General features: G+C 46.6%; 1 protein-coding gene across 1 annotated transcript; it reads left to right on the top strand.

The window, feature by feature from the left end:
* Positions 1-1,549: 1,549 nt before the first annotated feature.
* GCNT4 (glucosaminyl (N-acetyl) transferase 4) lies at positions 1,550-25,844 on the top strand (the record flags this gene model as incomplete). Its single annotated transcript, XM_082649997.1, has 2 exons — positions 1,550-1,641; positions 24,476-25,844. The coding sequence occupies exons 1-2, from the start codon at positions 1,580-1,582 to the stop codon at positions 25,842-25,844; spliced, it is 1,431 nt and encodes a 476-aa protein (XP_082506123.1). The 5' UTR covers positions 1,550-1,579.

Here is a 25,844-nt window from a genome sequence, read left to right as displayed (position 1 = left end):
GTAATTTGTTAGGCAGCCCTGGGAAACTAATACCCTGGGGATGCTAAGTACACTGTAGAGTGTAGCAGAGGCCTTAGGGGGCCACCATCCAGCCTAGAGGCATCCTTTCTGAAGACCTAGGATGCTGATCAGGGCAAGGTTTTAAGGGAAGAGAGTAACTAACTGAAGGAGACAGGGAATGAGCTGAATATGGTCTGAGTAGGAAAAAAAAAAATTTACAAACTTTATGGTAAAGGTATTTTTTTAAGGTCCCATCATAGAAACAATTTACTTTATGACAAAAAGGTTGATCTGGGAGTTGGAAACAGGGGAGCAAGTAAGTGAATGGACAACTACTTTATGATATGATATATTCGAACTTTTCAATTGACCAACTTGGGAGGAATTGTGTGTGTATGGATTTCATAGCACTCCTTGCCTAGGTAACTGGAATCTATGGTGTGAGCCAGGCTGATGATGGCTGGTGGATTATTTGGATTCCAGCCCTGGAAGCCTCCATTTCCTCAGCTTTTAATGGCATGAACACTGAGAGAACAGACCCACCCGGGTCTGAGTTCTGGCTCTGTCCCTTACAGGTTCGTTATTACACCTCACTTACCTCTCTCTGGTCCTCCGTAAAATCAGAATAGAAATGGCCTCTCCCTCATAAAGTTGTGGGGATTGAAAGATGAATCTGCATAAACTGCTTAGAACAGTGCTCACAGTGGATAATAGAAGCCTTAGTTGTTTCTATCATCATCATCATCATGAGGGAGACCAGAAGGGTGAATAATGTGACCTCTAATGACCCTTCCAGAAAGAGGAGGTCGCACTAGAGAGAAGGAGATGAATGCAAAGCTGGTCATTTGCTTGAAAATAAGTCTGCAAGGTGGATATTAAAATACTTGCTTTCCCGAACACAAGGGATGTTTTTTAAAGGCAGGGTGGCCTCAGAGTGTCTAGTACTGTGGGCAGACTGCAGATCCTGGGAGTAAAGGATATGGGGTCCCATGCAGCGCTCCCTCTTTGGGATTCCCTGGGTCTCAAGGCCTAACACGTTTTACCTGGTCCTCTCTGGCTCCTCACCAACGCATCTGGCATACAGCAGGCTGTCAGCCAACATGAGTTGACTGAGGACGGAAGGAAGAAACCGGCTGGGATTGACTTCCCTGGCGCATCCCCTGACTGTGAAGCGGGGCCCAGGAGCCTCTGGCCCCCAAGGACTTGGGGCGCCACGGGAGACGTCTGGAAGGTCGGGAATTACAAGCACAGCACAGGGCATCTACTTCACAGAGTTAGTATAGTCCCAAGAGCCCGCTACCAAGGCTGAGGCGTAGATATTGCCCAGTTGGTTAAGGAGGCGTGTGCTTGCTTTCAGGCAATTATTGGGTGAGCAGAATTGGGACCGGATACCGTGCCGGCACGGCCCGCCACCTTCACCCCCGCTTGAGGGTAAAGAGGAAGCTTTAGAATGTCTATTTGAAATGTAGGCACAGACTGAAACACAACTTCGTACTATTGGACATACAGCTCCCCCTTCCCACGCTGCTCCTAGATGATATTTCTCCAGGCTGCGTGGGACACTATCCTGGTCTTACCAATGAGAGCGAGGCGATTCCTGCAGGACCGGAGCCTCGCAGAGGGAAAAGCAAGGAGTCGCAGATGTGTTTGGTTTGTCACCGCCCCCTGAGCATCTCTGGGCAAGTCACTTAGCTCTCCAGACCTCGACTTTCTTGCTGTTTAATGTGGGGAGGGAACCGAACCTGGCTGACGCTCAGGGCAGCGGCAGAGAGCGGAACGCGCCGCCTGGGAACTTTGTCTCGAGCGCGAAGCCTAGACCCCCGAGTGCAGGGGCGGGAGCTCCCTCTGCGGGAGCGCGGCGGAGGCGCTCCTCCTTCCCCTCCACGTCACGGGGGCCGCTCGGCGCTCTCCAGTCCCCGGCCGAGGGAGAGCAACTGTCTAGCAGGGCGAGCCGCCGAGGTGGCGGCGGAGGACCAGGAGGAGGAGGAGGCGGGAGCCAGTCGCCGCCGCCGCCGCGGGACCCGGAGTCCGCAGCGCAGCTCGCGGCCCCGCCGCAGCGGCTCCTGCACCCGCGGGAACCCCGCGCTCGGGGCTCCCCCCGCTCCCTTTCGTAAGTCCACTTGGCCACGCAGTCCAGCAAGGAGCGCGCGGGGCCGGGGTGCGGGGCTCCTGGCCCAGCCGCGGATGGCCGGGACGCCCGGACGCCCTCCTCGCGACTTTCACTTTCCAGCGGGGGAAGACTTGGGCGCCGCGTCCCTTGCGAGGTGGGGGAGGGGGGAGGGGGGAGGGAGGGAAGGACGGAGGGAGGCTGCCCGGGGCAGCCGCAGCGGGTTAGCGGGCTAAGCCTTAGCCTGGCTGCACGCCCTTTTTGACTTCGGGGCCCCGCCGGCGGCCGGACGCTGTAAAGTTGTCCGAGGTCCGCGGGCTGCCGGGCGACCAGCGCGTGTCAGCGTGAGGGTGTCCTGGGAGACGGAGCCACGGCGCCCGCATCCCGGGCTCTCGGGGCAGGGCCGGCTGGGAGGCCGGGAGCAGCGGGGCGAGGCCGGGAGCCCCGGGGCGCGTCCGCACCAGGGTTTTCCTGGGACTCTCCCCGAGCGGTGAGAACGCGGCTCCCGGACGCGCCCTTTCCGGGGTCAGGGGTCCCGCTGTCTCGGTCTCCTGGCCACTTGGAGCCGCCCAGGTGAGGGGCGCAGAGGGGCGGGCTCCGCGAGGAACGTGCCGAGCCGGAATCGCGACGCCTGCTTCTCCGCAGCCCTGCACCCGCGGGGCCGGGCCACGCTGCCTGTGGGCGGCGGAGGCGAGTGTGCGGGAGCCGGACGCGTGGCGCGGGAACGGGCTGCTGGCGTGGCTTCTCCTTTAGGGCCAGGTGGGAGTGGGGTGTCTCTTAATAGTTTGGGGATCAGAAGCTGCGGAGCAGTCCCCCCGGCCGCGCCTTCCGCTGGGACGAGCTTCTGCGCTTTTTAAGGTCAAGTTTTCTGCCGCAGAGCTGGCCCGGATCGTCCCCCTGTGAGGTGGCGGCACCTCTTCCATCGAGCTGGGAGCCTCCGAGGATCCGAGCCACGAGGTCTGGGCTCTCGAGTCAGTTTACCATCTTAACTTAGGCTAGAAGTGCTAGTGGGTGGGTATTGTTTTGTAAATTTCAGAGCTTTCCTGCCTGGGGGAGGTTTTCCTCGTTTTAGCCGGGAACCGTGTATTTCCCTCTCTGGGTAAGGGAGAGTGGCCTTAGCCCTTAGGCACTTGTCTTTTCCTCTTCTCTTCCTTTAAACTGAAAAGCAGCAAACCAGAAGATTAAGGGAGTTGGGGATGATATTAAATTAAGTGTCCATGTGATTTGGTAGACAGGAGTCACCCCTTCTGATCTTCCAGAAGCATGCCCTTATTATTAAACCACCTATCAGTCTAAGACAATCTAGAACCTAGCTGTCCGTTTTGATAGCTTTTGTTGATGGTGTCTTGAGGAAGTAAAATCTTTAAAAGTAAGTGGGTTGTTGCAGAGAGCAGTTCCTCTGCTGCACTTTCTAAGAATCAATTGTCTATGAGAAATGACCGATTAAGATGCTATTGAATCATATCTTATATCTTGTATTTGCAGAGAATCTATAGCCATAGAATCAGGTTGTGTGGCACTGAGTGAAAGGAGAGTTTCTTTGGGGGAGGGGGGTTGGTGAGAAGTGTTCCTTTGAGAAGCAGATTTACTAAATACTGCAATGTCTGCCCAGAGGGGTATAGGAGTGAATGGCGGAGTTGGGCAATAAGTCAAGTTGGCACTTGATGGCATCACATTAAGTACCCTTGGGATAGGCAGGCAGTAAATAGTTATCATCCTGACTTTGAATGAGCTCGGTCATGGGAGGGGGGGGCAGGTGGAGACTGTACGTGGCAGTGCCCAGTATCTGCTCCCTTCAGAATGACTGACAGCAGAGCCACCACTGTTGGGAGTATGACTTGGTGACCTGGGCCTTTGTAGGTTTGAATGCAGGAAGAAAGCAATAAGACAGATTGTATGATGTGAGGTTGAAAAGCCAATCCGTCCATCCAAATTTAGTGAGCACTTACTGTGTGCCAGGCCCATACTAGGGTGCAGTGGGAGCACAGAGGTAGCTCACTGGTCTGGGGGGAGGCAGGAAGCCTTCTTGGGGAGATTTAAGGTGGACCCAAAGGATGAGTAGGAGCTGCATAAACTAAGCAGGCGGAGGCGAAAGGGCAAGTATTCTCACCCCAGGAAAGAGGGCACCCCAAGACCAGAGGAGGGCAGAGCAGGGAGAGTCCAAGGAAAGGAGAGGTCCAGTGTGACCTGAGGGGAGAATGGCTCCAGGTGAGGTCAGCAAGTGCCAGGGCTGCTTGATGCCAAGCCTTGGGGCCATTTTGTGGGCTTGATTCTCAAGACGGTTTCACACCTGAAAGTATCCTGATGAGTTTTAGATTCAAAACAAAACTGCAGGTGCTGTGTGGAGAATGGATTTGAGGAGCCCCTGAAGTAGGCACGGCTAGTTTGGGTGGGACGTATGAGGAGCCTGGAGGTCTCTCTGAGGCAGTGGCAGTGAGGATGACACAAGTGGGTAGATTCAGGATTGACTCTGGAGTGACTTGACTAGTTGACTGTAAGGTATGAGAGGGCAGGGGGACTCCCTTTAAGTTTGGACTTACAGCACTTGGGTAGGTGGGTGCTGCCATTCACAAAGGAATGTGGAGGAGGTGCAGCTTGGGGGAGGAAAGACACATTTGCTTTTGTTGAGTCTGAGCTGCTTTTGAGGCTCCTGAGTGAACATACTTAATAAGTGGCTGGAGAAAGCAGACCCTCCAAAGAAGCTGGGGGTCATCTGTATTGGGGTGTTATTTTAAGGCTGGGGTAAATTGGGGGGGTGACCTGGAAAAGAGCCCCTATCTTTATGGGGAGAGGTGGGAGGAAAACCAGGGCAGCGGTGCTGAGTCTCAGCCCAAACCGTAGTGGGAGTGAGCACCTCGCGTGATGCCAGTGTGTGTGTGCTGGGAGGCTGAGGACTAACAGCGGCCACCGCACTTAACTCCCTGGAAGCAACTCCTCCAGTGAGAAGTGGGATGGAGGGATGGCTTTTTGAAGATGAGAGAGCCTCGTGCATATTTATATGTGAATGGGATGGAGCAAGTTAGGAGGAGAGGTGGAACACACAGGATATCTCTGGACCCACCCTTCCACTCGTGGAGTAGTAGGTAAAAAACGAGTATGATTGTGCTGCCATTCTGATATCAAACTCATGTAACATAAACCATCACCATCTACTGAAACCATATTTTGAAGCCCATATGACAGTGAAATTTGAAGTTTTACTTTGTAGATCATGAAAATTTAATGATTAGGAGAAACATAGATGGAAATCATGAAACAGAGCTGCAGTGTAGCTAAGAGTGGCCCCTGGAGTGTGACTGCCGAGGGCCCCTGGCTCTGGCCCTGCCACTCCCTAGCTTATGAACTTGTGCAAGTTTCCTGTCCTTTTTCTGCCTTGGTTTCCTAGTCTCTGAAATGGCACCACATCTAAGGGGTACACGTTCTATGGTACCTTCCTGTGGGTGGTTGTGAGGATTGCCTGTGTGCACGATGTATGCACAAGGTAGGCATGTGTGCATCGTGTGTGCACAACATGTGTATGTGCATCATTATGTATAGTGTGTGCCTGTGTGCATTGTACCTGGCACATAATGATGCTCAGTAAGCCTTAGTGCTGGTGGTTTTATGATGATGATGTCATTTCCATCATTTCCAGATGCGGAATCTGAGACTCAGAATTTTGAAAACCTGTCCAAGGCCTTAGAGCCAAATAGTGGCAAAGTTAAGGCCAGGATCCCGTTTGCCTGACTCACAGACAGGGTCACCTCCCACTTAGCATGTCAACAAGTGTCAGGTGCTGGATGCTGCATAACATTAACTGTAGTAAAAGGATCCAGTCACTGCTTGTCAGAGTACAAGAAGCGAAACAGATAATATCAATGTCAAGGCTTACAGCGTTTTCCCAAGCAATTTAGAGATGTATGTTTTATATTAATTTGCATTGCTTTGCATGTCATTTTATATGCATTTCCATATGCTGGTAATTTTCCTAGTGGGATCTAAAGGCTGAAGCTTCACGTATATAAGATCAAATTAAATTAATCAGGAATTGAATGTAGCTGCTTCAAAATCTAATGGGCCCCTGGGCACGGTGTGCTCAGGTGGGCTTTGGGGGAAAGGATTGGGTCGATATTTACTATTTTAGAAGATGTGGGAAATCAGGTACCATTTGATAAAAGCAGGTCACATCTTAATATGTAATGAAGCTTGGTTTGCTGAACACAATAGAAAAATACAGGAAAAGTGGAAGAAGACCAGAGGGAAACTACCTATTATATAAAATGCCAGAAACGGAAGCAGAAGCAGAAGTCTGCTTTATGAAGCTGAACTAATAAGAAACACTAAGGGTCAGAAAGTAAAGGTGGAACTTCTGCTAAACAATATGAAATTTTAAAAAGAGCATAATCTTAAATACGAATGTGTGGTGTTTTAGAACCAATAAATTCTCCCTAATTTGGACTTACTGGGAAATAAGCCATTGTATCTTAGTAAAATCTTAGAAATATATGTATATTACAAAACAAAAACAATGATTTTGTTACTTAGAACAGTGATTCTCAAAGTGTGGTCCCTGGACCAGCTGCATGTCACCTGGGAACTTGTTAGAAATGCAAATTCTGCGACCGTCAGACCTGCTGAAACAGAACCTCTGGGGATGGGGCCCAGCAGCCCACGATTTAATATTTGGAGCCAGCTTTCATTCCTGTTGAGTTTTCACTTCTTTCGTCTTAAACTTCCATTTCCATCCTGTGGTCACTCGCTTCTCACTGTGCTGCTTACCTTCTGTGAGACAGTATCCTAGTAGAGGGTTGTACCCAGACACAGACCCATCCGGTCCTCTGTCCCACAGTCTACGCTGATGGAAGATGCTCTCTAAGATCCCTTTAGGCTCTCACGTTCTGCAACTCTGTGGTTCTCACGCTGTCCGGGACCACACTGGTTTGGTTTCTGGTTTGGTTTTTCTGCCTTTTAAAAATCTTTTGGGGCTTCCCTGGTGGTGCAGTGGTTGAGAGTCCGCCTGCCGATTCAGGGAACACGGGTTCGTGCCCCGGTCCAGGAAGATCCCACATGCCGCGGAGTGGCTGGGCCCGTGAGCCATGGCCGCTGAGCCTGCGCGTCCGGAGCCTGTGCTCCGCAACGGGAGAGGCCACAACAGTGAGAGGCCCGCGTACCGCAAAAAAAAAAAAATCTTTTGGCAGTCTCATACCAAACGAACTGGGACTCCTCCCAAGCAGGGTCAGCCAGAACACTGGACTGTTCTCTCCAGATGCTCCTGTTAAATCACATTTCTCCATCTGGTGTGACGCAGTTAATTTCTTGGACCTAAGTGTTAGCCTTTGTATTTATCTCTGTTAAATTTCGTCTTACTAGATCCACGTCTGTCCAGATCTATTTGAGTCCCATTTCTGTCCTTTTTCACGTAAACCTTTGAGTCCTCTGCCAATTTGTCTGCTGATGTCCTGGCCTGAGGAATTTAATAATATGAGCTTCTTTGTCCGAGGCCTTCGTCACAGTTAATGAGGCTTAAAAGCTTGGCATCTTTTGCAGACCTTGTGGGGCTAAAACCAGAAGAATAATTATCATCAGTCCCATCGTTGTTTGCATTTAAATTACTGCTGTTCTGATGTGCCCCTCGCACGGTTTCCCCGTGTGGCGCCGTGTTCTCTAACTCCATCCTCAGTGCCCCTCACAGAACAACCTCCGTAGCATGTCGGCAGGAGCAGTTGGACTGTGACGATTGCTTCTCTCTGTTAGGTTTAATACCATCAGCTTGGGGTTTTTTTCGTAGGTGACACAGAGGTAAGTTTCATCTTATTTATGGTCAGATTAAGGTGAATTCAGAAATTTCCAAATAATAGGAAGCAAAAATTGTGCCTTGTCGTTCCTCTCTGCCTCACAGCCCTTCCCACCCAGGCTCTAGAACTCAAGAATTTTGTGCTCAAGTCCATATTTCACCAAGAGATTCGGGTTATTTAATGTTTTTTTTAAATGTAAAATGGTGCTCATACGTGATTCTTAAAGGAGTACACTTAGATAATATAATCACACCAAAAAAAAGTTTAAAAAGTCAAAAAGCAAAACAATTTTATGGCAAGAATGCTTTTGAGCCATGATTGCTAGGGCATGAAAAAGTGCCTGGAATCCTGCACTTTTCCATCATTCATGATCCTTATCCAATCCTACCCAAGCCCTCTCCCTCCTCCCTCACCCTGGTTTGAAAGACCAGGGTTAAACCAAACTGCAGAAAATCCCAATAAAATCCAAGCCGGGCTTTCCTGGTGGCGCAGTGGTTGAGAGTCCGCCTGCCAATGCAGGGGGCACGGGTTCGTGCCCCGGTGCGGGAGGATCCCACGTGCCACGGAGCGGCTGGGCCCGTGAGCCATGGCTGCTGGGCCTGCACGTCCGGAGCCTGTGCTCCGCAATGGGAGAGGCCACAACAGTGAGAGGCCTGCCTACCACAAAAAAAAAAAAAAAAAAAAAAAATGTCCAAGCCTACTTTTCTCCTCCAGCATGCTACCAAACCGCTTTTGATGTGACATTCTCCCTTACCATGACAAGCAAAAAAAAAAAAGTGCTGGGTGATAAGGGCACTTATTTTTGTAATTTATAAAATTTGTAATTTCTAGTAAATCTCCATGAACACCCTGTACTTCTGACTCTTTGATTGCTTTTCCTTCTCCCCCACCCCCTCTGTTTTTCTAATCTAGTTCAGGGGAGAATAGACGAGGTTGTCCCTTTGAAGGAGGGCTTCCTGGCTATGCTCAGACTCAGACAGTCGGCCTATCTGCTCTTGGATAGGTTGGACTTGTTTCCAAAGGCTCTGCAAAGCTTGGTATTTCTCCTGGTCATCTATCAGACGGCAGCAGAGGGCGAGCATGTGCCCCCAGGATCAGGAAGAACAAGGCCTAGCATAGCTCCTGTGCTTGCCAAGGTTGCTTTTCTCTTCCTTCTTCTCTGCATCACTGTGGCGTAGCTGGACTATTTGCACTGTGGCAGCCTTTCCCCACCTGCCCACATTCCGCCTGGGGGCAACAAGGGGGTCTCTCTCTGCCAGCCATCATCTTTTCCGGGTTCTCCCTTACTTCAGCCTTTATAGCCACCACCCTGCCCTACTCTCAGGCAGGTGGAGACAGAAAGATGTTGTATCAGATGGGTCGGGAGAGAGAAGCGGAGTGACACACAAGGTAGGCACCTTAATTAAGTTGCGAAGGCTAGATCGTGGGACAATACTACTAGGGGAAAATGGAGATTGTGGAGCTGGCGGAACGGATGTGGAGCCAGAGGAGAGATGCTCAGGAAGGAGGAACATGAAAAGAACACGACGGCAAGAGAATCCCTAAAGAATAGAAACTTTTCCAAATGCTAACTAGTGACTTACTGTTTTGGGGAAATTATCTCTAGATGATAAAATTCAAACTGAACTGTGCACTTAAAAATGGTTAAAATTTTAACCATGGATCCATCCATGTCCATCTACCTCTCCATCCATCCAACCACCCATCTTTCCATCTATCCAACCACTCACCCACCCATCATCTCTCTAACATTTGTGGAACGGCTTTTCGAGGATAGGCTAAGGAACAGAGACTTTTTAACACTACTGATTTTGTTTAAATGGTTAAAATGGTAAATTTCATATTATGTATATTTTACCACCATAAACTAATGGAATATTTTTATGATCATCAACTAATTCCTAAGTATGGAACAACAAAAGAAAAGTTATTTTTATAACAAAGAAGTGAACGGGGTAACACTTTGAAAGTATAGATTATAGAGAGAAGACAGCAATGACATGAGACTTCAAAAGATGTTTAAAACCATGCTACTAAAAATGTGTCGCCTGAATCCTCATACAAGGCAGGGACTTTCAAAGGCTTTTAGTCCTGCCCACTCCCTGTTGCCCCTATGATTCTCTCTTTAAAAGACAACAACTTTATTTTGGAAAAATTTCAAACCTATGGAAAAGTTGTAAGAATATTACAGTGAGCACCTGTCTGATTCCCTCTTGCCCATGAGAATGTGGAAGGTTTTCATGTGGCCTCTGCATCATCCTGCCGGATGGAGACCCCCTGCTGCTGCCTCTGGAGGTGGTCTCTGGATGCAGGCGTGGGGCTGGCACGTGGCAGACAAAGCGCAGTCCATGTTTGCAGAGTAGCCCCTGGTCTGTGTTATCCTGTGCTCCTCCCTGGCTGTTGCCTGTTTAAATGCTCTTGACCCCTTACCATCAATGCACCCCAAGCGCCCGCTGGCTTTTCCTGCCGAAATATACCCAGAGCATGAGCTGAGTTAGTCGTCACCGCATCCATGTAAGTGAGCGCCCCTGGCCCTCTTTCACAGATGAGGCGGCAGAGGGCTAACTAGATTAGTGACAGCTTGTTAGTGTAGTCAGAACTTAATTCAGAAACCTTGGCCTTAAATTCCAAACCATTATGCTGTATACACAGGTAAAGCAGGAGGGTGAGATGGAGGGAGCCGAGGGCGTGGCAGGAAGGAGAGGAGGGAAGAACTACGCCACACAGTTCACCCTGCATGGTAGTGATATCTTTCTCTTGATGTATAACAAGTTTGTAACCAAGCAAGTTCTCAAGAAGGCAGCCAACCTGCAAGGTGACCTTCAGAGATTATATGGGGCTCCTGGCCAAAACCAAGAGGAGGTGTGCCGTAAGCTGAGTGGTGCTTACCTGAGGCCTGGTTAGCAGGCTGCTCTGTTCATGCCAATATCAGAGTTAAATTGGTAACTCTTGGAGTTTGCTTTTCTTCAGAGGTTTATCTAAAGCCACCATCTGCCTGTAAATCCAGACAGATGAGAATTTCAGCATCATGTGAGACACATTTGCACTTGACAATATACAGGATTATACTATTGTTCAAGTAGACACTTTAACCTGGTTTAAGCTTTATTTTGCGTGTATGTGTGTGTGTGTGTGTGTGTGTGTGAGAGAGAGAGAGAGAGAGAGAGAGAGAGAGAGAAGCATTGCCATCTTCATATTGTCATCTTTCAAAGTCCATGTTTACAAAATTGCTTACACGTATAAAGGCTTCTTCTCACGTAATAAGAATGCGGAGTGGGCATTTGCTGCCGGTGGTTCAGTGCTTTGAGGATTTGGGGGCTGAGGTTGCTAATATTCTCCTGGTCTGTTCTTCATGGTCCCAAGGTGGCTGCTACAATGTGAGCCATCATGTTGGAGTTCCAGGCAGAAAAGTGGATGAAGGGAAGAAAAAATGGCACACTTTCCACCGTGAATCAGGTTTTTTGTTTTTTGTTTTTTTGCAGTACGCGGGCCTCTCACTATGGCGGCCTCTCCCGTTGCGGAGCACAGGCTCTGGCCGCACAGGCTCAGCGGCCATGGCTCACAGGCCCAGCCGCTCCGCGGCATGTGGGATCTTCCCAGACCGGGGCACGAACCCGTGTCCCCTGCATCGCCAGGCGGACTCTCAACCACTGCGCCACCAGGGAAGCCCGAATCAGGTTCTTTTGAAGAACTTTCCTAGATACCCCACATTGTATTTCGTTGACTGCTCCTCTACAATGGAGGCTGGGGAGAAAGCCTTTTAGAGGGGTATGTTACTGCCGCCAGCAATATAGAGATTCTCTTAGTAAAGAAGATAGGGAGGATGGATGTTCGGAGGCATTTGCCATCTCTACTAGAGCCATACATACAATCCTTACCTACTAGATCTGTTTCTGAATTTCATCCCACTGAACTCTGTCTATTCTGGCCACACTGTTTCAATGATTGTAACATAATACATTTGGAGATCTGAAGAGTCTTTTACTTTTGTATTCTGTACAGTTGGCATATAAATTTGCTGAGATGTTTAGTTTTTAACTAAATAATTTTTAAAATTTTTTATTATATTAGCCGAAAATAAAACCTACATGTTGAGACCTGTTATCTTAATTAAAACCATTACTAGAGGGACTTCCCTGGTGGCATAGTGGTTGAGAATCCACCTGCCAATGCAGGGGACACAGGTTCGTGCCCTGGGCCGGGAAGATCCCACATGCTGCAGAGCAACTAAGCCCGTGTGCCACAACTACTGAGCCTGCACTCCAGAGCCCCCAAGCCACAACTTCTGAGCCCGTGTGCTGCAACTACTGAAGCCTGCCCGCCTAGAGCCCGTGCTCCAAAGCCCGCACACGGGAACGAAGAGTAGCCCCCGCTCACAGCAACTAGAGAAGTGTGCAGCAATGAAGACCCAACACAGCCAAAAATAAAATAAATAAATTTATTTTTTAAAAAGAAAAAACATTACTAGAGAATATAACAAAAAAGAAACAGATTCACAGATATAAAGAACAGACTGTGGGTTACCAGTGGAGAGAGGGAAGGGGGAGAAGCAAGATATGGGTAGAGGATTAAGAGGTACAAACTACTATGTATAAAATAAATAAGTTAACATGGATATATAGTACAATACAGAGAATATAGCCAATATTTTATAATAACTATAAATGGAGTATAACCTTTAAAAATTGTGAATCACTATGTTGTACACCTGAAACTTATGTTGGAAATCAACAATGCCTCAATAAAAATACGAATAATAATAAAAACCGTTACTAGAACGTCTCCTTGTAGGAGATGCCAGCTGGTTTTACACGAAACCTCTGCTTTTGAAATCCCTATTTTGGCAGAACCTTTAACTTAAGTTCCTGGGTCTTAACTTTATTGTGTCTCTGTGCACACAAACTCTTGGGACAATACCTCCATTTTAAACCAAGCAATACAGATCTTGACTCAATGGTAACATCATGACAGGGATGCCAGTCTAGAATTTTTTAGTGGAAGGGCAGAAGCATATTGAAATCTCCGGCTCAGCTCCCCACCACAGTGGCAGAACACAGAAGGTAAACAAAGGAGCCTTTCTGATGATTTAAAACTGAGTGTATCTAATCCATTCATGGAGCGTGTGGCCTGGCTTTAAGCCATTTTTGCTGTTTGTACCCTTGATTCACCTCTGTGGGTCCCTGTGCTCCCTCTGATGTAGTTACAGCATTGGAAATTCTACTTTAAATGCAGGTGTAGAAATCAGTTACTGTGTCTCTTCAGTTGCTGCATAACCTTTGAGGAACTAATTTCAGCAGTGTAAAATAGAGAGTTAGCCATATAATACCAAAGAAGTGCTTCCAGAAATTTCTGGGGTGGGGTGAGATGGGGTGGAAATCGTATCATGTAGACCTTGGGCAGAGGAAGTTCTTTTTTCTTTATAGTGCACTAAACATGTGATTTTTTTTTAAAGGAGTTAAATGTTTTTCAATGCATTTTTTCATCTTTATAGAAAAAGAAGCCAAAATAAAGCCACACTTTTAAGTTAGAACATAAAACAAACTATATATTGGTTCTGTATTGGGCTAGCTAAGTGTGGAAGGCAGAGAAGAGAACTGGAGAAAGGAATGTCACCTCTCTGTTTATAAAGCTTGGAAGATAACGATTGAATACATCAACGAGCACCTTTTTTGTAACCTTTTATATCTACAAAGAAGGAAACTGATTTAAGCTGTCGCCATCAGAGCTGAAATTTGAGGGCATAGGTATTTTTGAACCAACCTCACCGCCCCCCCACCAGCATTTTTGTTTTTGTTTTTATGGAAAAACAATGTTTTGCAACATAATGAGGGTCATAAATTGTTACAAAATAAAAAACTTTTCATTCAGTAGGATCATTTCTGGTCCTTTTGACTTCCTACTAAAGACTTCTTAGCCATATAGTTTGCCCAGCATGATACACAATCAGCTTTTGAGGTTTGCCCTGTGGACCGGATGCAACAAAGCCCAGAATCGTTGGCTGTCTCCTAATTGGTGTGAGTATAAAAAGCTGGCTGAATTTGGCACTTTTTTTCTCTACTGCTGCAAGCCCAGATTTGCGATGACCTTGAGGGACCACCGTGGGTAAATACATCCTAATGTGGGTTGCTCATTTTCCACGTGACTTTAAATGACCCTATAAATCTCCCCCAGACCAGAGAGGCTCCAGCCAAGTTACTATTTGTAAGAATTATAATCTAAAGAGGTGGTTGATAGACTGATATTACCGTCCAGGATTTTTATTCAGACCTCTGTTCTCAAATCTTGCAGGTTAGATAGACCTTCGTTTAAGGAAAGCGGTGACCATAGTCTTTGTACTTGTAAACAGAAGCCTGCTGCCTGTAGAGGAAGCTATCAGTTGTGACATGGTCCACAGGGACCTCAACCAGAGCCCCTTTGGAAGAGGGGCATCTTATTTCTCTGAGTGAGACAGTTTTAACTGGACAAACGATCTGAGAAACTGAGCCGTTGGAGGCCCTGTTTGAGGGTATGTTTTGTGTACTCGCATCGCTGCAGATTCCTCACGACCACTTTCTTACATGGTCCCTGGGGATGGCTTTGCCTGACAGGGATGCTAGAACAAGTCATTGCAGTTTTGTACTTTCTAGAGAATTGCCCCCGAAGATAATGAACTCAGGGGAAAAGTTTACAGCTTCTGCAATGCATAAAGTTACAGAAACAGTTTAGCTGGTTGTAAGTGCACAGAACTAGTTCCATTTGCTCTTCTTGGATGTCTTTTTTTTTTTTAATTTTATTTATTTATTTATTTATGGCTGTGTTGGCTCTTCGTTTCTGTGCGAGGCTTTCTCCAGTTGCGGCAAGTGGGGGCCACTCCTCATCGCGGTGTGCGGGCCTCTCACTATCGCGGCCTCTCTTGTTGCGGAGCACAGGCTCCAGATGCGCAGGCTCAGTAATTATGGCTCACGGGGCTAGTTGCTCCACGGTATGTGGGATCTTCCCAGACCAGGGCTCGAACCCGTGTCCCCTGCATTGGCAGGCAGATTCTCAACCACTGCGCCACCAGGGAAGCCCTTGGATGTCTTTTAAAGGAATTCTTTGGCTCTCGATCTTCCAAAAAATATTGAGCAGACTGGGGAAAAAATTCTAAAGTTTAACTAGAGTAACCATCTTCCTACCTTTCAAAATCAAAGATAGGTGTATGTACATCTTCAGGAACAATATACTTCAGGCTTTAACAAAAAAGAATGTTGTCAGGAAGTGAAAAACAATAATTAGAATGTCAGAATGAAGAGAATAATGAATGTACTATTTTAGAAATATAATGAATGCAATATTTAGAAAACTGGGAAAAAGTCAATATGTTGGTTTCCCAAAAAATCATTCATCTTGTAAAGGTCCTAGTACCTGACTTCTGCATACCACAGTTTTCCTTCCATAGCTATTTCACATGCATTGTATCATAAGACTTTCATAACAGCATTGTGGGATAGCAAAACTATTATCCCCTTCAACATTTGGGAAATAAAGACTTACCCAACATTAAATGACTTGCCAGGGACACTTGAGGCATTTTTGGTGGCGGAGCCCACATAGAACTTGGATCTTCTGATTTTGTTCTGCTGAGCAACCACCCTGTGCCAGGTAGGTATGTACATGGGGCAGGGGGTAGAGCGTAAATGAGGCCCGTCCCAGAGATCGAAATAAACAAGTAAACAAAGTAACTGCTGCTGTGATGAGTGCTGAGAAGAAAACAAAGAGTGTGACAGTGAGGAAAGAGATTCGAGAAGGGTGATCAGAGACGATCAGAGGAAAGGATATTTCTCCTATGACTTGAGGGATATGGAAGGGCCAGTCAGGCCAGGATTCAGGGAAAAATGATCTCAACATGAGAAGAGCAAGTGCAAAGGTCCTGAGGCAGGAAAGAGACTGTGGTGTTCTAGGAACTTGTAGAAAGGCTGGTATTGCTTAGAGCTTAATGAGCAAGAAAAAAGCAGAATAACATGAAGTTGGAGAGATTTCAGTGCAAACTGTGGAAGCAGACCCTCACCTCTCACCTCAAGCCCCCGGGCTCCAGCACTACTAGGACTGTTATTGCGTTTGAAGCAGAAAGTCGGGGGGGATCCAAAATAAGAGGATACGATAACCTACTTTATTTATGATGCTGGGTATTTTAATTTTTTTGTTTTTAAAGAAAAAAAGCACTTTTTTTTTTTTCTCGGCCATGTATGAAGTGTTAGTGTTACTGTCAACCCCCTGAGAAACTAGCCAATAAACATTGTGCAGAACCTCCACGCAAGGATGTCAAAAAAAAAAAGATGAAGTTGGAGAGGAAGGCAGGGGCAGGAACAGGCTGGGCCTCTGTCCGTGGAAAGGATTTCTGATTTTACTGTAAGTGCAATGAAACCCAAGTGAAGGTGGTCTAAGTGTAAGGAGTGGGGTAGGGAGGGGGAGTGATGTGATTGATGGGTTTAAAAGATCCTTTTGGCTACAGTACAGAGAGTGGGTTAGAGCAGCGGTCCCCAACCATTTTGGCACCAGGGACTGGTTTCGTGGAAGACAATTTTTTCATGGACCAGGGTGGCGGGGTGGGGGAAGGCTCAGGCAGTAATGCGAGCGACGGGGAGCGGCAGATGAAGCTTCAGTCGCTGTCCCGTCGCCCACCTCCTGCTGTGTGGCCCGTGGACTGGGGGGGGGTTGAGGACCCCTGGGTTAGAGGGAAGCAAGGGAGGCTAGTGAGGAAGTTACTTCATATACAGGCAAGAGTTGATGCTGGCTTGGGTTACAGTGGAAAGGGATGGGTGGATTCCCCCTACATTTTGGATGCAGAACCAACAGGGTTTTTCTACTGCCAAGAGATTGGAATGGCAACCTCGCATTATGGTTAATAGCGTAGGCTTTGAAATCGGGCCACAGTTGAAAATCCTGGCTCCTCCACATACTAGCTACTAATCCTCTGTGACTCAGTTTCCTAATCTGAAAAATGGAGACAGTGATAGTACCTCCCTCACAGGTTTATTGAATGGAATTCATAAGATAATGTAAATGGTACTGGCGCTCAGCGTAGACCATTAGAGAGCAACAGGTCTGTGTCCTCTGACGCTGGCAGCATGAAGATTTTTGTTGACTTTGGCCAGAACAGCCTCAGCTGAGGGGGCAGTGGAGCCAAGCTGGACTGAGTACCACCTGAGCGGGCCTGGGTAGGGGGAGTAGAGGTCCCCTTCTCTCCACTCCCTTAAGGGGGAGCAGCTGGATATACAAACATGTATGTAATGGGGGAACATGTTCCCGGCATCCCAAGAGTGAAACAGGGTCTAATGATGGGTAGGTCTCTGCTTCCTCATTTAGAGAAGGAGGAATTTGGACTCAATCACCATGGAAGTTCTTGTCAGCTTTAGGATTTTCCTTCTAAGCTTCTTCAAGAATTATGGGATAATTAATTCAGCTTTGGTGGGGAAGGCCCAGAAAAGTCAATTCTATTCTTTCAATTGTTTTTCTCCTATAGAAAATTATGTTGACCTCAGAAATCGTTTACTTTCTAACAGTTCACAGACCCAGTTTAGAAGAGGACTCATTCACAGTATATTGTGAAATGAAAGAAACAGCTAAGACAGTGCCTAAGGAGTGAGCCTTCTTGTTAAAAAGCAAGCCGGGGGTGGGGGAGATAAATTGGGAGACTGGGATTGACATATACACACTACTATATAAAGTAGATAACTGATAAGAACCTACTGTATAGCACAGGGAACTCTACTCAATACTCAATACTCTATGGGAATAGAATCTAAAAAAGAGTGGATATGTGTATATGTATAACTGATTCACTTTGCCATACACCTGAAACTAACACAATATTGTTAATCAGCTATATTCCAATAAAAATTAATTTAAAAAAGAAACCTAAAAAGACTTTTTTTAATTTAAAAAAAATTTTTTGTTTTTACCGAAGAAAAAAAAAGGAAGGCAAAACAGGCCTGTTTATTTATAACAGTCTGGATGGACATACTGCCACCGAATGCTATGGCCAGGTGGCAGATTCCTGGTGAGCTTTGTTTTCTTTTTTAGACTATTTTGACTTCCTGATTTAAGAAAAGAAAGAAGAAAGTTTACTTTTACAAACAGAGAATGGAAAACCTTTTTTTTTCCTTTTTGAAACTATAACCTCTTATTATTTGAGGACGTTCGTCCTCAATTTATATTGTATGGTATTAATGACCCAGGGACACCATTCTTACTGTTTAGCTGCACACAGTCCGATAATTATTTGCCTTTTGCAATCTTCCCTCTAGAACAATGAAGATGTAAGGTCCTCAGAGCAAGAAACCTGCCTTTCTGCTCCTTTGCTGACTTCAGGTGCTATGGGGGCATTGAGGAAGTGCATCTCAGCTGAGTCATCCTCCCACGAATGGTCTTACTCCAAAACTTGCCTTGGGTTTGGTGATGAGCATGTCACCAAGGGGAGAATCAATGGCTTTATTGAAATCAGAGAGGTGCAGTAGGAGGACCTTGGCTTATTCAACTAGATGAGGATTTTTTTTTTTTTGAGTGAGTGAGCTCATCTCTATATTAGTGTTCTTAAGTGATTCCTCTGTGTAAGACTTCAGAAAGAAACAAAATTCTGACATTTCCAAATCAATAAACTCTTCAAAGCCTGTTTCTTACACTGACATACAATGATACAAACTTTAAGAATTTACAGGTGGCCCATAGAGGAAATATTCACCACGCAGAGAGAGGTTGCACCCAGGCAGTGTTCTAAAGCAATTAGTAATTCTCAGCCCGATCTGTGTCACTGGTCACAACAAGAACAAGTGAATCAGTGAATAGTCAGTGACAGGATACAAGCATAACTGATGGCAGAATTTCTTAGGAGGAGCTCGCTTTCTTTTCCTTTAGTGGATTCCACTGGCTGGAAGATTGACTGATCTCCTTCACCGGCATGTGGATTGGCGCCAGCCTCTGATTGCAGGAACAGAACGTGTTCATCAGCCAGCATTCCTCCAGGCTGATTCTCTGTCTAGATAAGCCCTTAAACTGGGTGGAAGTTCTGAGGACTTCAAACGTGGTTTGATGTTCACTTCTGTTCCAACTTTAGGACAGCTAGATAAGACACAGTAATGAGAAATTTTAATCAAGGACTAAAACTTGTGGAAAATAAGGAGTATTTTTAGATTTATATTCCAAGAGACAGCATTGCCTAGAGGGTTCATCCTTGGAGAAAGACTCTCTGGGTTCAAGTTCCAACTAAAGCACTTTCTAGTTCTGTATAACCTTGGGCAATTTCTTTATCTCCATGTGCCTCAGTTTCCTGTCTTGTAAAAGAGGGAGGTAGTACCTACCTCATTGGTCTGTGGAGGGAACTGAGTTATTACATACGGAGTACCTAGAACAATGCCCCGAGTAACAACTCTTTATTGAGTGATTCAACATTAAGAATAATGATATTACTAAATTAATAACGAGCATTACATGGACGCATTCAAGCATTGGTTCTAAAGTATTAAAGTCATACCTGCATTAACCAGGCAGTCAGGATCTGGACTGTGCCAACGCACTTTGCATGCATTACCTCACTTAACTTCAAAGGTCCTTTGAGGTCGTTACTATTATTAACGTCTTTTTACTGATGGGGACACAGAGATGGGGAGAGGTTGAGGGGCTTGTCCAGCATCCAGTGCAGGGGCCTCCCGCAAGCTGAAGCCCGGCTGTGCCGCCAGGACCACGTGTGGCTGCCTCTTCTCCAGCTCAGCCCAGAGCAAGGTCTTATTTGCTCCCAGCCGCTTTATCCTTTCTTCTGCCCTTTCCACCTCCTCCTCTGGTCAGAAAAGTGAAGGTCATTTCCCTCACATTGCCTAAAATTGTTTAGCGGATTCTTTTCTTAAAAACAAAACAAAACAAACACCAGCATGTCCTGTGTACTACACTGGAAAAACCCCAAGATTTGGAGTCAGGCAAGCTGGGTGCCGGGAAAGAAAAGACCTGTAATGTGCCCTGAAGACCCCTGCGGGCAACTCCTTTCACCCAGGCTCCAGAGCCCTCACAGCCCCAGTCGGGGCACTTCTAATCCCCAAGTTGAGACCAGAAAACCAGTCTTAGTTTGAAAGGTCTTAAAGCCACTGCTTCTCCAGGGATCCATGTCCGGGTCTGGGGCATCCTGAAGCCCTTACGCTACTTTCTCTTCTCCTCCCGGTGCCCCACCCCGCCACACACACCTGTGTGAGCACCTGGGAAGACGTGCAGGTGTGCAGGGAGGGAGCAGGACGGGCGCGGGGCGGAGGGCAGAGGCCACCTCGTCTGCAACATGCACGGTGGGCCCCGCAGTCTTGGTGCCTAAGCTAAACCACGTGCACAACCCTTCCTCCAGTTCGTCGGTGATTTACCATTCGCCCTCTTGCCCTGGGTTAGGAGTCACGTACCTCAGTGACGGCCATGGGTTTTCAATCGCTGGCGAATTGCTGACGAACGAGAGTTCGTTGAAAAGCTGCTAATGGCTGTGGCCATTTAGCCCTGAACACAATTATAGCCACTTAGCTGGGGTGTACCTTGGTGCGCCTGCTGTTTCCTTTAAGACTGTAAACAATGCCAGGGAGGGTAGAGGAAAAGAAGATGGTTTGGGGAAAATGCTGCCTTCCACATCCCTGCTGGGGTTTTATTGAATTATCCAAATAGACCTCATCTGATGTAGCGATCAACCCTTGCTGCCATTTCCTTCTCAATTCTGCGTCGTCACTAGGCACTCGCGCCCATGTGGGGATAACTCCCTAAGCAGGTCAGCTTCCTCGTCTGCCTGGGTGGGTGGGAGGGAAATACCCCTTCTGCCAGGGGTGGGGCATCATTCGTAATGTAAGACTACCTCGTGGCAGCAAAACGCCTGTCTGCTCTCTGCCCATGAGCTTTTAAGGGGGAAAGAGTGGGTGGGGTGTTTGTAGAAGGTGACCTCACTGCCCTGGTTTCGGCTTTAGAAAAGACGTGGCCGCGTAATTGCCAGTCTTAGCCCAGCCAGCTCCAGTCAGACCTGGGTCACGCCTCTGGAAATCATCCCCATCCCTCCACCCCTGGCCCCTGGTAGAAGAGTACCCCAAGTAACAACTTTTTTTTTTTTTTTAAAGATTTTTTCGATGTGGACCTTTTTTAAAGTCTTTATTGAATTTGTTACAATATTGCTTCTGTTTTATGCTGTGGCTTTTTGGCCGTGAGGAATGTGGGGTCTTAACTTCCCGACCAGGGATCCTAGGGATTGAACCCGCACCCCCTGTATTGGAAGGCGAAGTGTTAACCACTGGACCACCAGGGGAGTTCCAACAACTCTTTATTGAGTGACTCTGCATTAATAATAATGATATTATTAAATTAACAAAGAACATTACATAGAAGCATGCAGGCATTCATTCTACAACATTGTATGTATGTCAACATCGTCTGTGCTGGGAGGGGCTGTGGGTATCATGCAGAGGTTGTGTCCTGAGAAAAGCTAAGGTTGAGAACTGTGATCTCTAACCTCCTGCACCCGCGCTTCCCTGCCCCTCCTGAGAAGGCTTGGAGCACACACTTCCCGACTCCAGCTAGTGCGTCGACAGCCTGAGTTGAGCCAGGAGGCCATGGCTGCCTGCCCAGAGAGGGAGGGTCGCAGGGCACCGGGGAAGGAGAGGCGGCAGGCACGCTGTGAGGAGTCCTGGGGGAGCTAGCTCTGGGCCCTGTGTCTGAGCTTCGCCAGCCAGGGACAAGAATTAATTCTAAAGGAAGAAAGAGGAGGGAATTGGGACAGCCCAGAGGCCTTGCTTTCTAACTTTCTTCCCACGCCAGACATCTTTAAGCTGGAGAGCTCGTCTGTCTCCGGGACAGCCTTTAACATCAGGGGAAACAAGCAGCCCTCCCTATTCTGCCCCGTCCTAAGTCCAAGTAAAGCCCCTTCACCTACTCACCATGCCAGAATTGCCTTTGACTGAAAGCATTCCTTTCCCCAAGTTAGAAGGAACAAGGGGTGGAGGTGCAAGCCTTTTGCTGAGAATGAGCTTTTATCAAATCCTGAAAGGGGCCCAGTCTGGGGAGATGTCATCAGGTTATCTGCAGGCACTGAAACCTTTGCCCTTTTATGTAAGTGTGATGCTGGTCAGCAAAGATGTTGTCTGGACCTGGTAATGGAGAAGGAGAAGAAGGGATGAATTTGAGGCGTATTTGTGAGATGATCCTGTGGGTGTACAGGAAATGGAAGAGTCGGGTGGCTTTCGAGTTTCGAGCTTGGGTCATTGAGTGGATAAACTGAGACAGAAAACACAGGAGAGGTGAAGGTGTCCTGTTTGGCCATGGACTCATTGATGTTGAGTGCCCGTGGGCTATCTAGTGGAGATGTCTATCAAGCAATTGGATGTTCACGTCAGAAGCTTGGGCAAGACGTAGGTCCTGAAGATAAAGGTGTTGGCAATGTATATACATGGAAGGTATACATGGAAATCCCGAAAGCAAGGAAGAGTGTTTGTGAGAAGAGCAGTAAGCTAAGAATAGGACCCCGGAGAAACCCATAGAGGAGAGACTGAGGTGTGGTGGGGAGGACCCAGATTCTACGGAACAGTTCAGCGTTGATAAATAAGGTATGGGTCTTTAAAGGAGGGTAATTCAAGTGAGGGTGAATGAGAGTATGGCATTCCTAGGAGAGCTTTTTCAATCAATCTGTATAAAAGAAAACTACAAAAGTAAATCAGGTTCAAATGCCTTGCTACCTCTTCTAAGGAAATTGGGTACAATGATTATGTCCTCGTTTAAGATTTATTGAGATGTGTAAGGAAATTGTATGTGGGCTCCTCAGACCTCCCCAGTTCTCAGTAACTGAACCTCCTGGAAGCAGGTCTAGGAGCTTGGTCAGCCCTCCTGTCCTTGAGCCTCTGGGTAATACTCCCTGGATTTCCCCATTTCCTGCTGCTCCCCAAATAAGCACATGTAATGCCCTTCTGTTAGGTAGCCCATTTTTATCTGTTAAAGTAATATAATCATTTTCAACATTCTAATAGTCCAAAAGGCTATTCAGTGATAAGTAAATCCCCCTCCTTCCCAGGCTCCAGATCCTTAGTCCTTCTGGAAGTATTGGCCTGTGGGCCAGATCCAGCCAGCTGTCTGTTTTGTAAATAAAGTTTTATTGGAGCCCAGCCACACCCAGTCATTTGCACACAGTCTATGGCTGCTTTCCCACTACAGCAGCAGAGGTGAGTAGTTGTGACAGAGAAAGAAAAAGTTTGGCAACGTGTGCTCTTTGTGTCTAGGCTTCTGGGTGTATATAGTCTTTTTTGGACACATATGTGAGCTCGCTCTACACTGTTTGTTATTTCCGTTTCACAGTCTACAGTGGGGACTGTTCCACAGGGATATGTGCAGATTCTTCTCAGGCTTTTTCACAGGGTGTGGGTGTAATTAATCAATGCCCCGTAGGGCATTTTAGTGCTTTTCAGTCTTTAGCCTTAACTTCAGGGAAGCTTCTCATTACACACCTTCTTTGCACACACATGAGCTCTTCTGGATGGGTTCGTAAAACTGACAGATTCTGCCAGACTGGCCCCTGGCCCCCACCTTCTCTCAACGCGTCGGGTTCTTTTCATCTTAAGGGCTAACTTTCTAATCCCTGTGAGGAAATGGGGCCTAACAAAATAAATAAGTGAAATGTGCAAGTTTACCAAATTTGTATAATCTAATCTATATAAAATTTTAGTGTCTAATACTTACTATAGCTCCTTTGGGGGTCTGCCCACTGCTCTTATTTCTGAAGGTGGGTGTCTTAGTCCGCGCAGGCAGCGATGATAAAATACCACAGACTGGGAGGCGTATCAACAACAGAAATGTATTTCTCACCGTTCTAGTGGCTGGGAAATCCAAGATCAAGGCTCCAGCAGATTCTGTGCCTGACGAAAGCTTGCTTCCCAGTTCATAGACAACAAGCTTCTCACCGTGTCCTCACATGGTGGAAGGGGCAAGGGAGCTTCCTGGGGTCTCTTTTGTAAGGGCACCAATCCTATTTATGCGGACTTCACCCTCATGACCTAAAAATTTCCCCAAAAGCCCCACCTCCGAATACAATCACATTGGCAATTAAGTTTCAACTTAAAATTTGGGGCGGGGGATGCAAACATTCAGTTTACAGCAGTGATTTTCTGGGCTTTCCCCATTTGACATCAGATCTAGATCTAATCAGGATCTGAAGGTAGCATGGAGATGGATATTCCTTTTAGCCTCAGGTGGGTCATTTGCATTTCTAATGACCTCTTGACAACATCCAATTCTCTAGGCCTCTGCCCAAACCAGAGCAATCCCTCCCCAAATATGCTAAGCACAAATACAGTCAATTAAGATACTTAGTACCTATATTTTAGGAGTTAACATTATTTTTCATTCTATTTGGTAACCAACATCTCTCAAAATTAGGTATAGTTAACACAGACTACGACAACATACAACCATTGTACATATTTCCATTTCCTTGTTTCTGGATTCTTTTAAGGACAAGAATCTTGTTTTAATCACCTTTGGGCCCAGCATTCTGCCTGGTGTGTGGTAGGCACCCAGTGGATGTTGGTTGAACTGAACTAATTTTCTCTTCATATTTCAACGGAATTATTCCTTTGTTCTCTTACAGAATGAAGACATTCAAATGTTGTTTTAAATACCACCTAAAGCAGAAAGTTTTCATCCTGTTTCTAACCCTATGGCTGTTCTCCTTGTTGAAGCTTCTAAACGTGAAACGCCTCCTCTTCCCTGAGAGAGGCATTTACTTGGTTGAGTACTCGCTAAGTACCTCGCCTTTTGTAAAGAACAGATATACCCATGTTAAGAATGAAATCGGGTATGAGATTAACTGTTCAGGTGTCTATGAACAGGAGCCTTTGGAAATTGGCAAGAGTCTGGAAATAAGAAGAAGAACCATCATCGACTTGGATGATGATGATGTTGTGGCCATGACCAGTGATTGTGACATTTATCAGGCCCTACGGAGCTACCACGAAAAGCTTGTTTCAAGGGAGGAGAAAAGCTTCCCAATAGCCTATTCTTTGGTTGTTCACAAAGATGCAATTATGGTTGAAAGGCTAATCCATGCTATATACAACCAGCACAATATTTACTGCATCCATTATGACCGTAAATCATCTGATACCTTCAAAGTTGCCATGAACAATTTAGCTAAGTGCTTCTCTAATATTTTCATTGCTTCCAAATTAGAGATTGTGCAATACGCACACATTTCCAGACTCCAGGCTGATTTAAATTGCCTGTCAGACCTTCTGAAGTCTTCAGTTCAGTGGAAATACGTTATCAACCTGTGTGGGCAGGATTTTCCTTTGAAATCAAACTTTGAATTAGTGTCAGAGTTGAAGAAACTCAATGGATCAAATATGTTAGAGACAGTGAAACCCCCTAACACTAAGATGGAAAGATTCACTTATCACCATGAACTCAGACAGGTGCCTTATGAATATGTGAAACTACCAGTGAGGACAAACGTCTCCAAGGAAGCCCCCCCTCATGACATCGAGATATTTGTTGGCAGTGCTTATTTTGTTGTAAGTCGAGCATTTGTTAAATATGTTCTCAACAGCTCCCTCGTTAAAGACTTTTTTGCCTGGTCTAAAGATACATACTCGCCCGATGAGCACTTTTGGGCTACCTTAATTCGGGTACCAGGAATCCCCGGGGAGATTCCTAGGACAGCCCAGGATGTGTCTGACCTACAGAGTAAGACCCGCCTGGTCAAATGGAACTATCTAGAAGGCCTTTTCTATCCCAGTTGTACTGGCTCTCACCTCCGAAGTGTGTGTATCTATGGAGCAGCAGAACTAAGGTGGCTTATGAAAGACGGACATTGGTTTGCTAATAAATTTGATTCTAAGGTGGACCCTGTCTTGATTCAATGCTTGGCGGAAAAGCTTGAAGAACAGCAGAGAGAGTGGATCACTTTATCTTCAGAAAAGTTATTTATGGCTAAAACAGCCACAACCACATTAGGATAA

The sequence above is a fragment of the Grampus griseus genome (assembly GCF_964374135.1).
Source record: "Grampus griseus genome assembly, chromosome: 3".
Lineage (NCBI taxonomy): Eukaryota > Metazoa > Chordata > Mammalia > Artiodactyla > Delphinidae > Grampus > Grampus griseus.
This window is presented reverse-complemented; position numbering and strand designations above follow the sequence as displayed.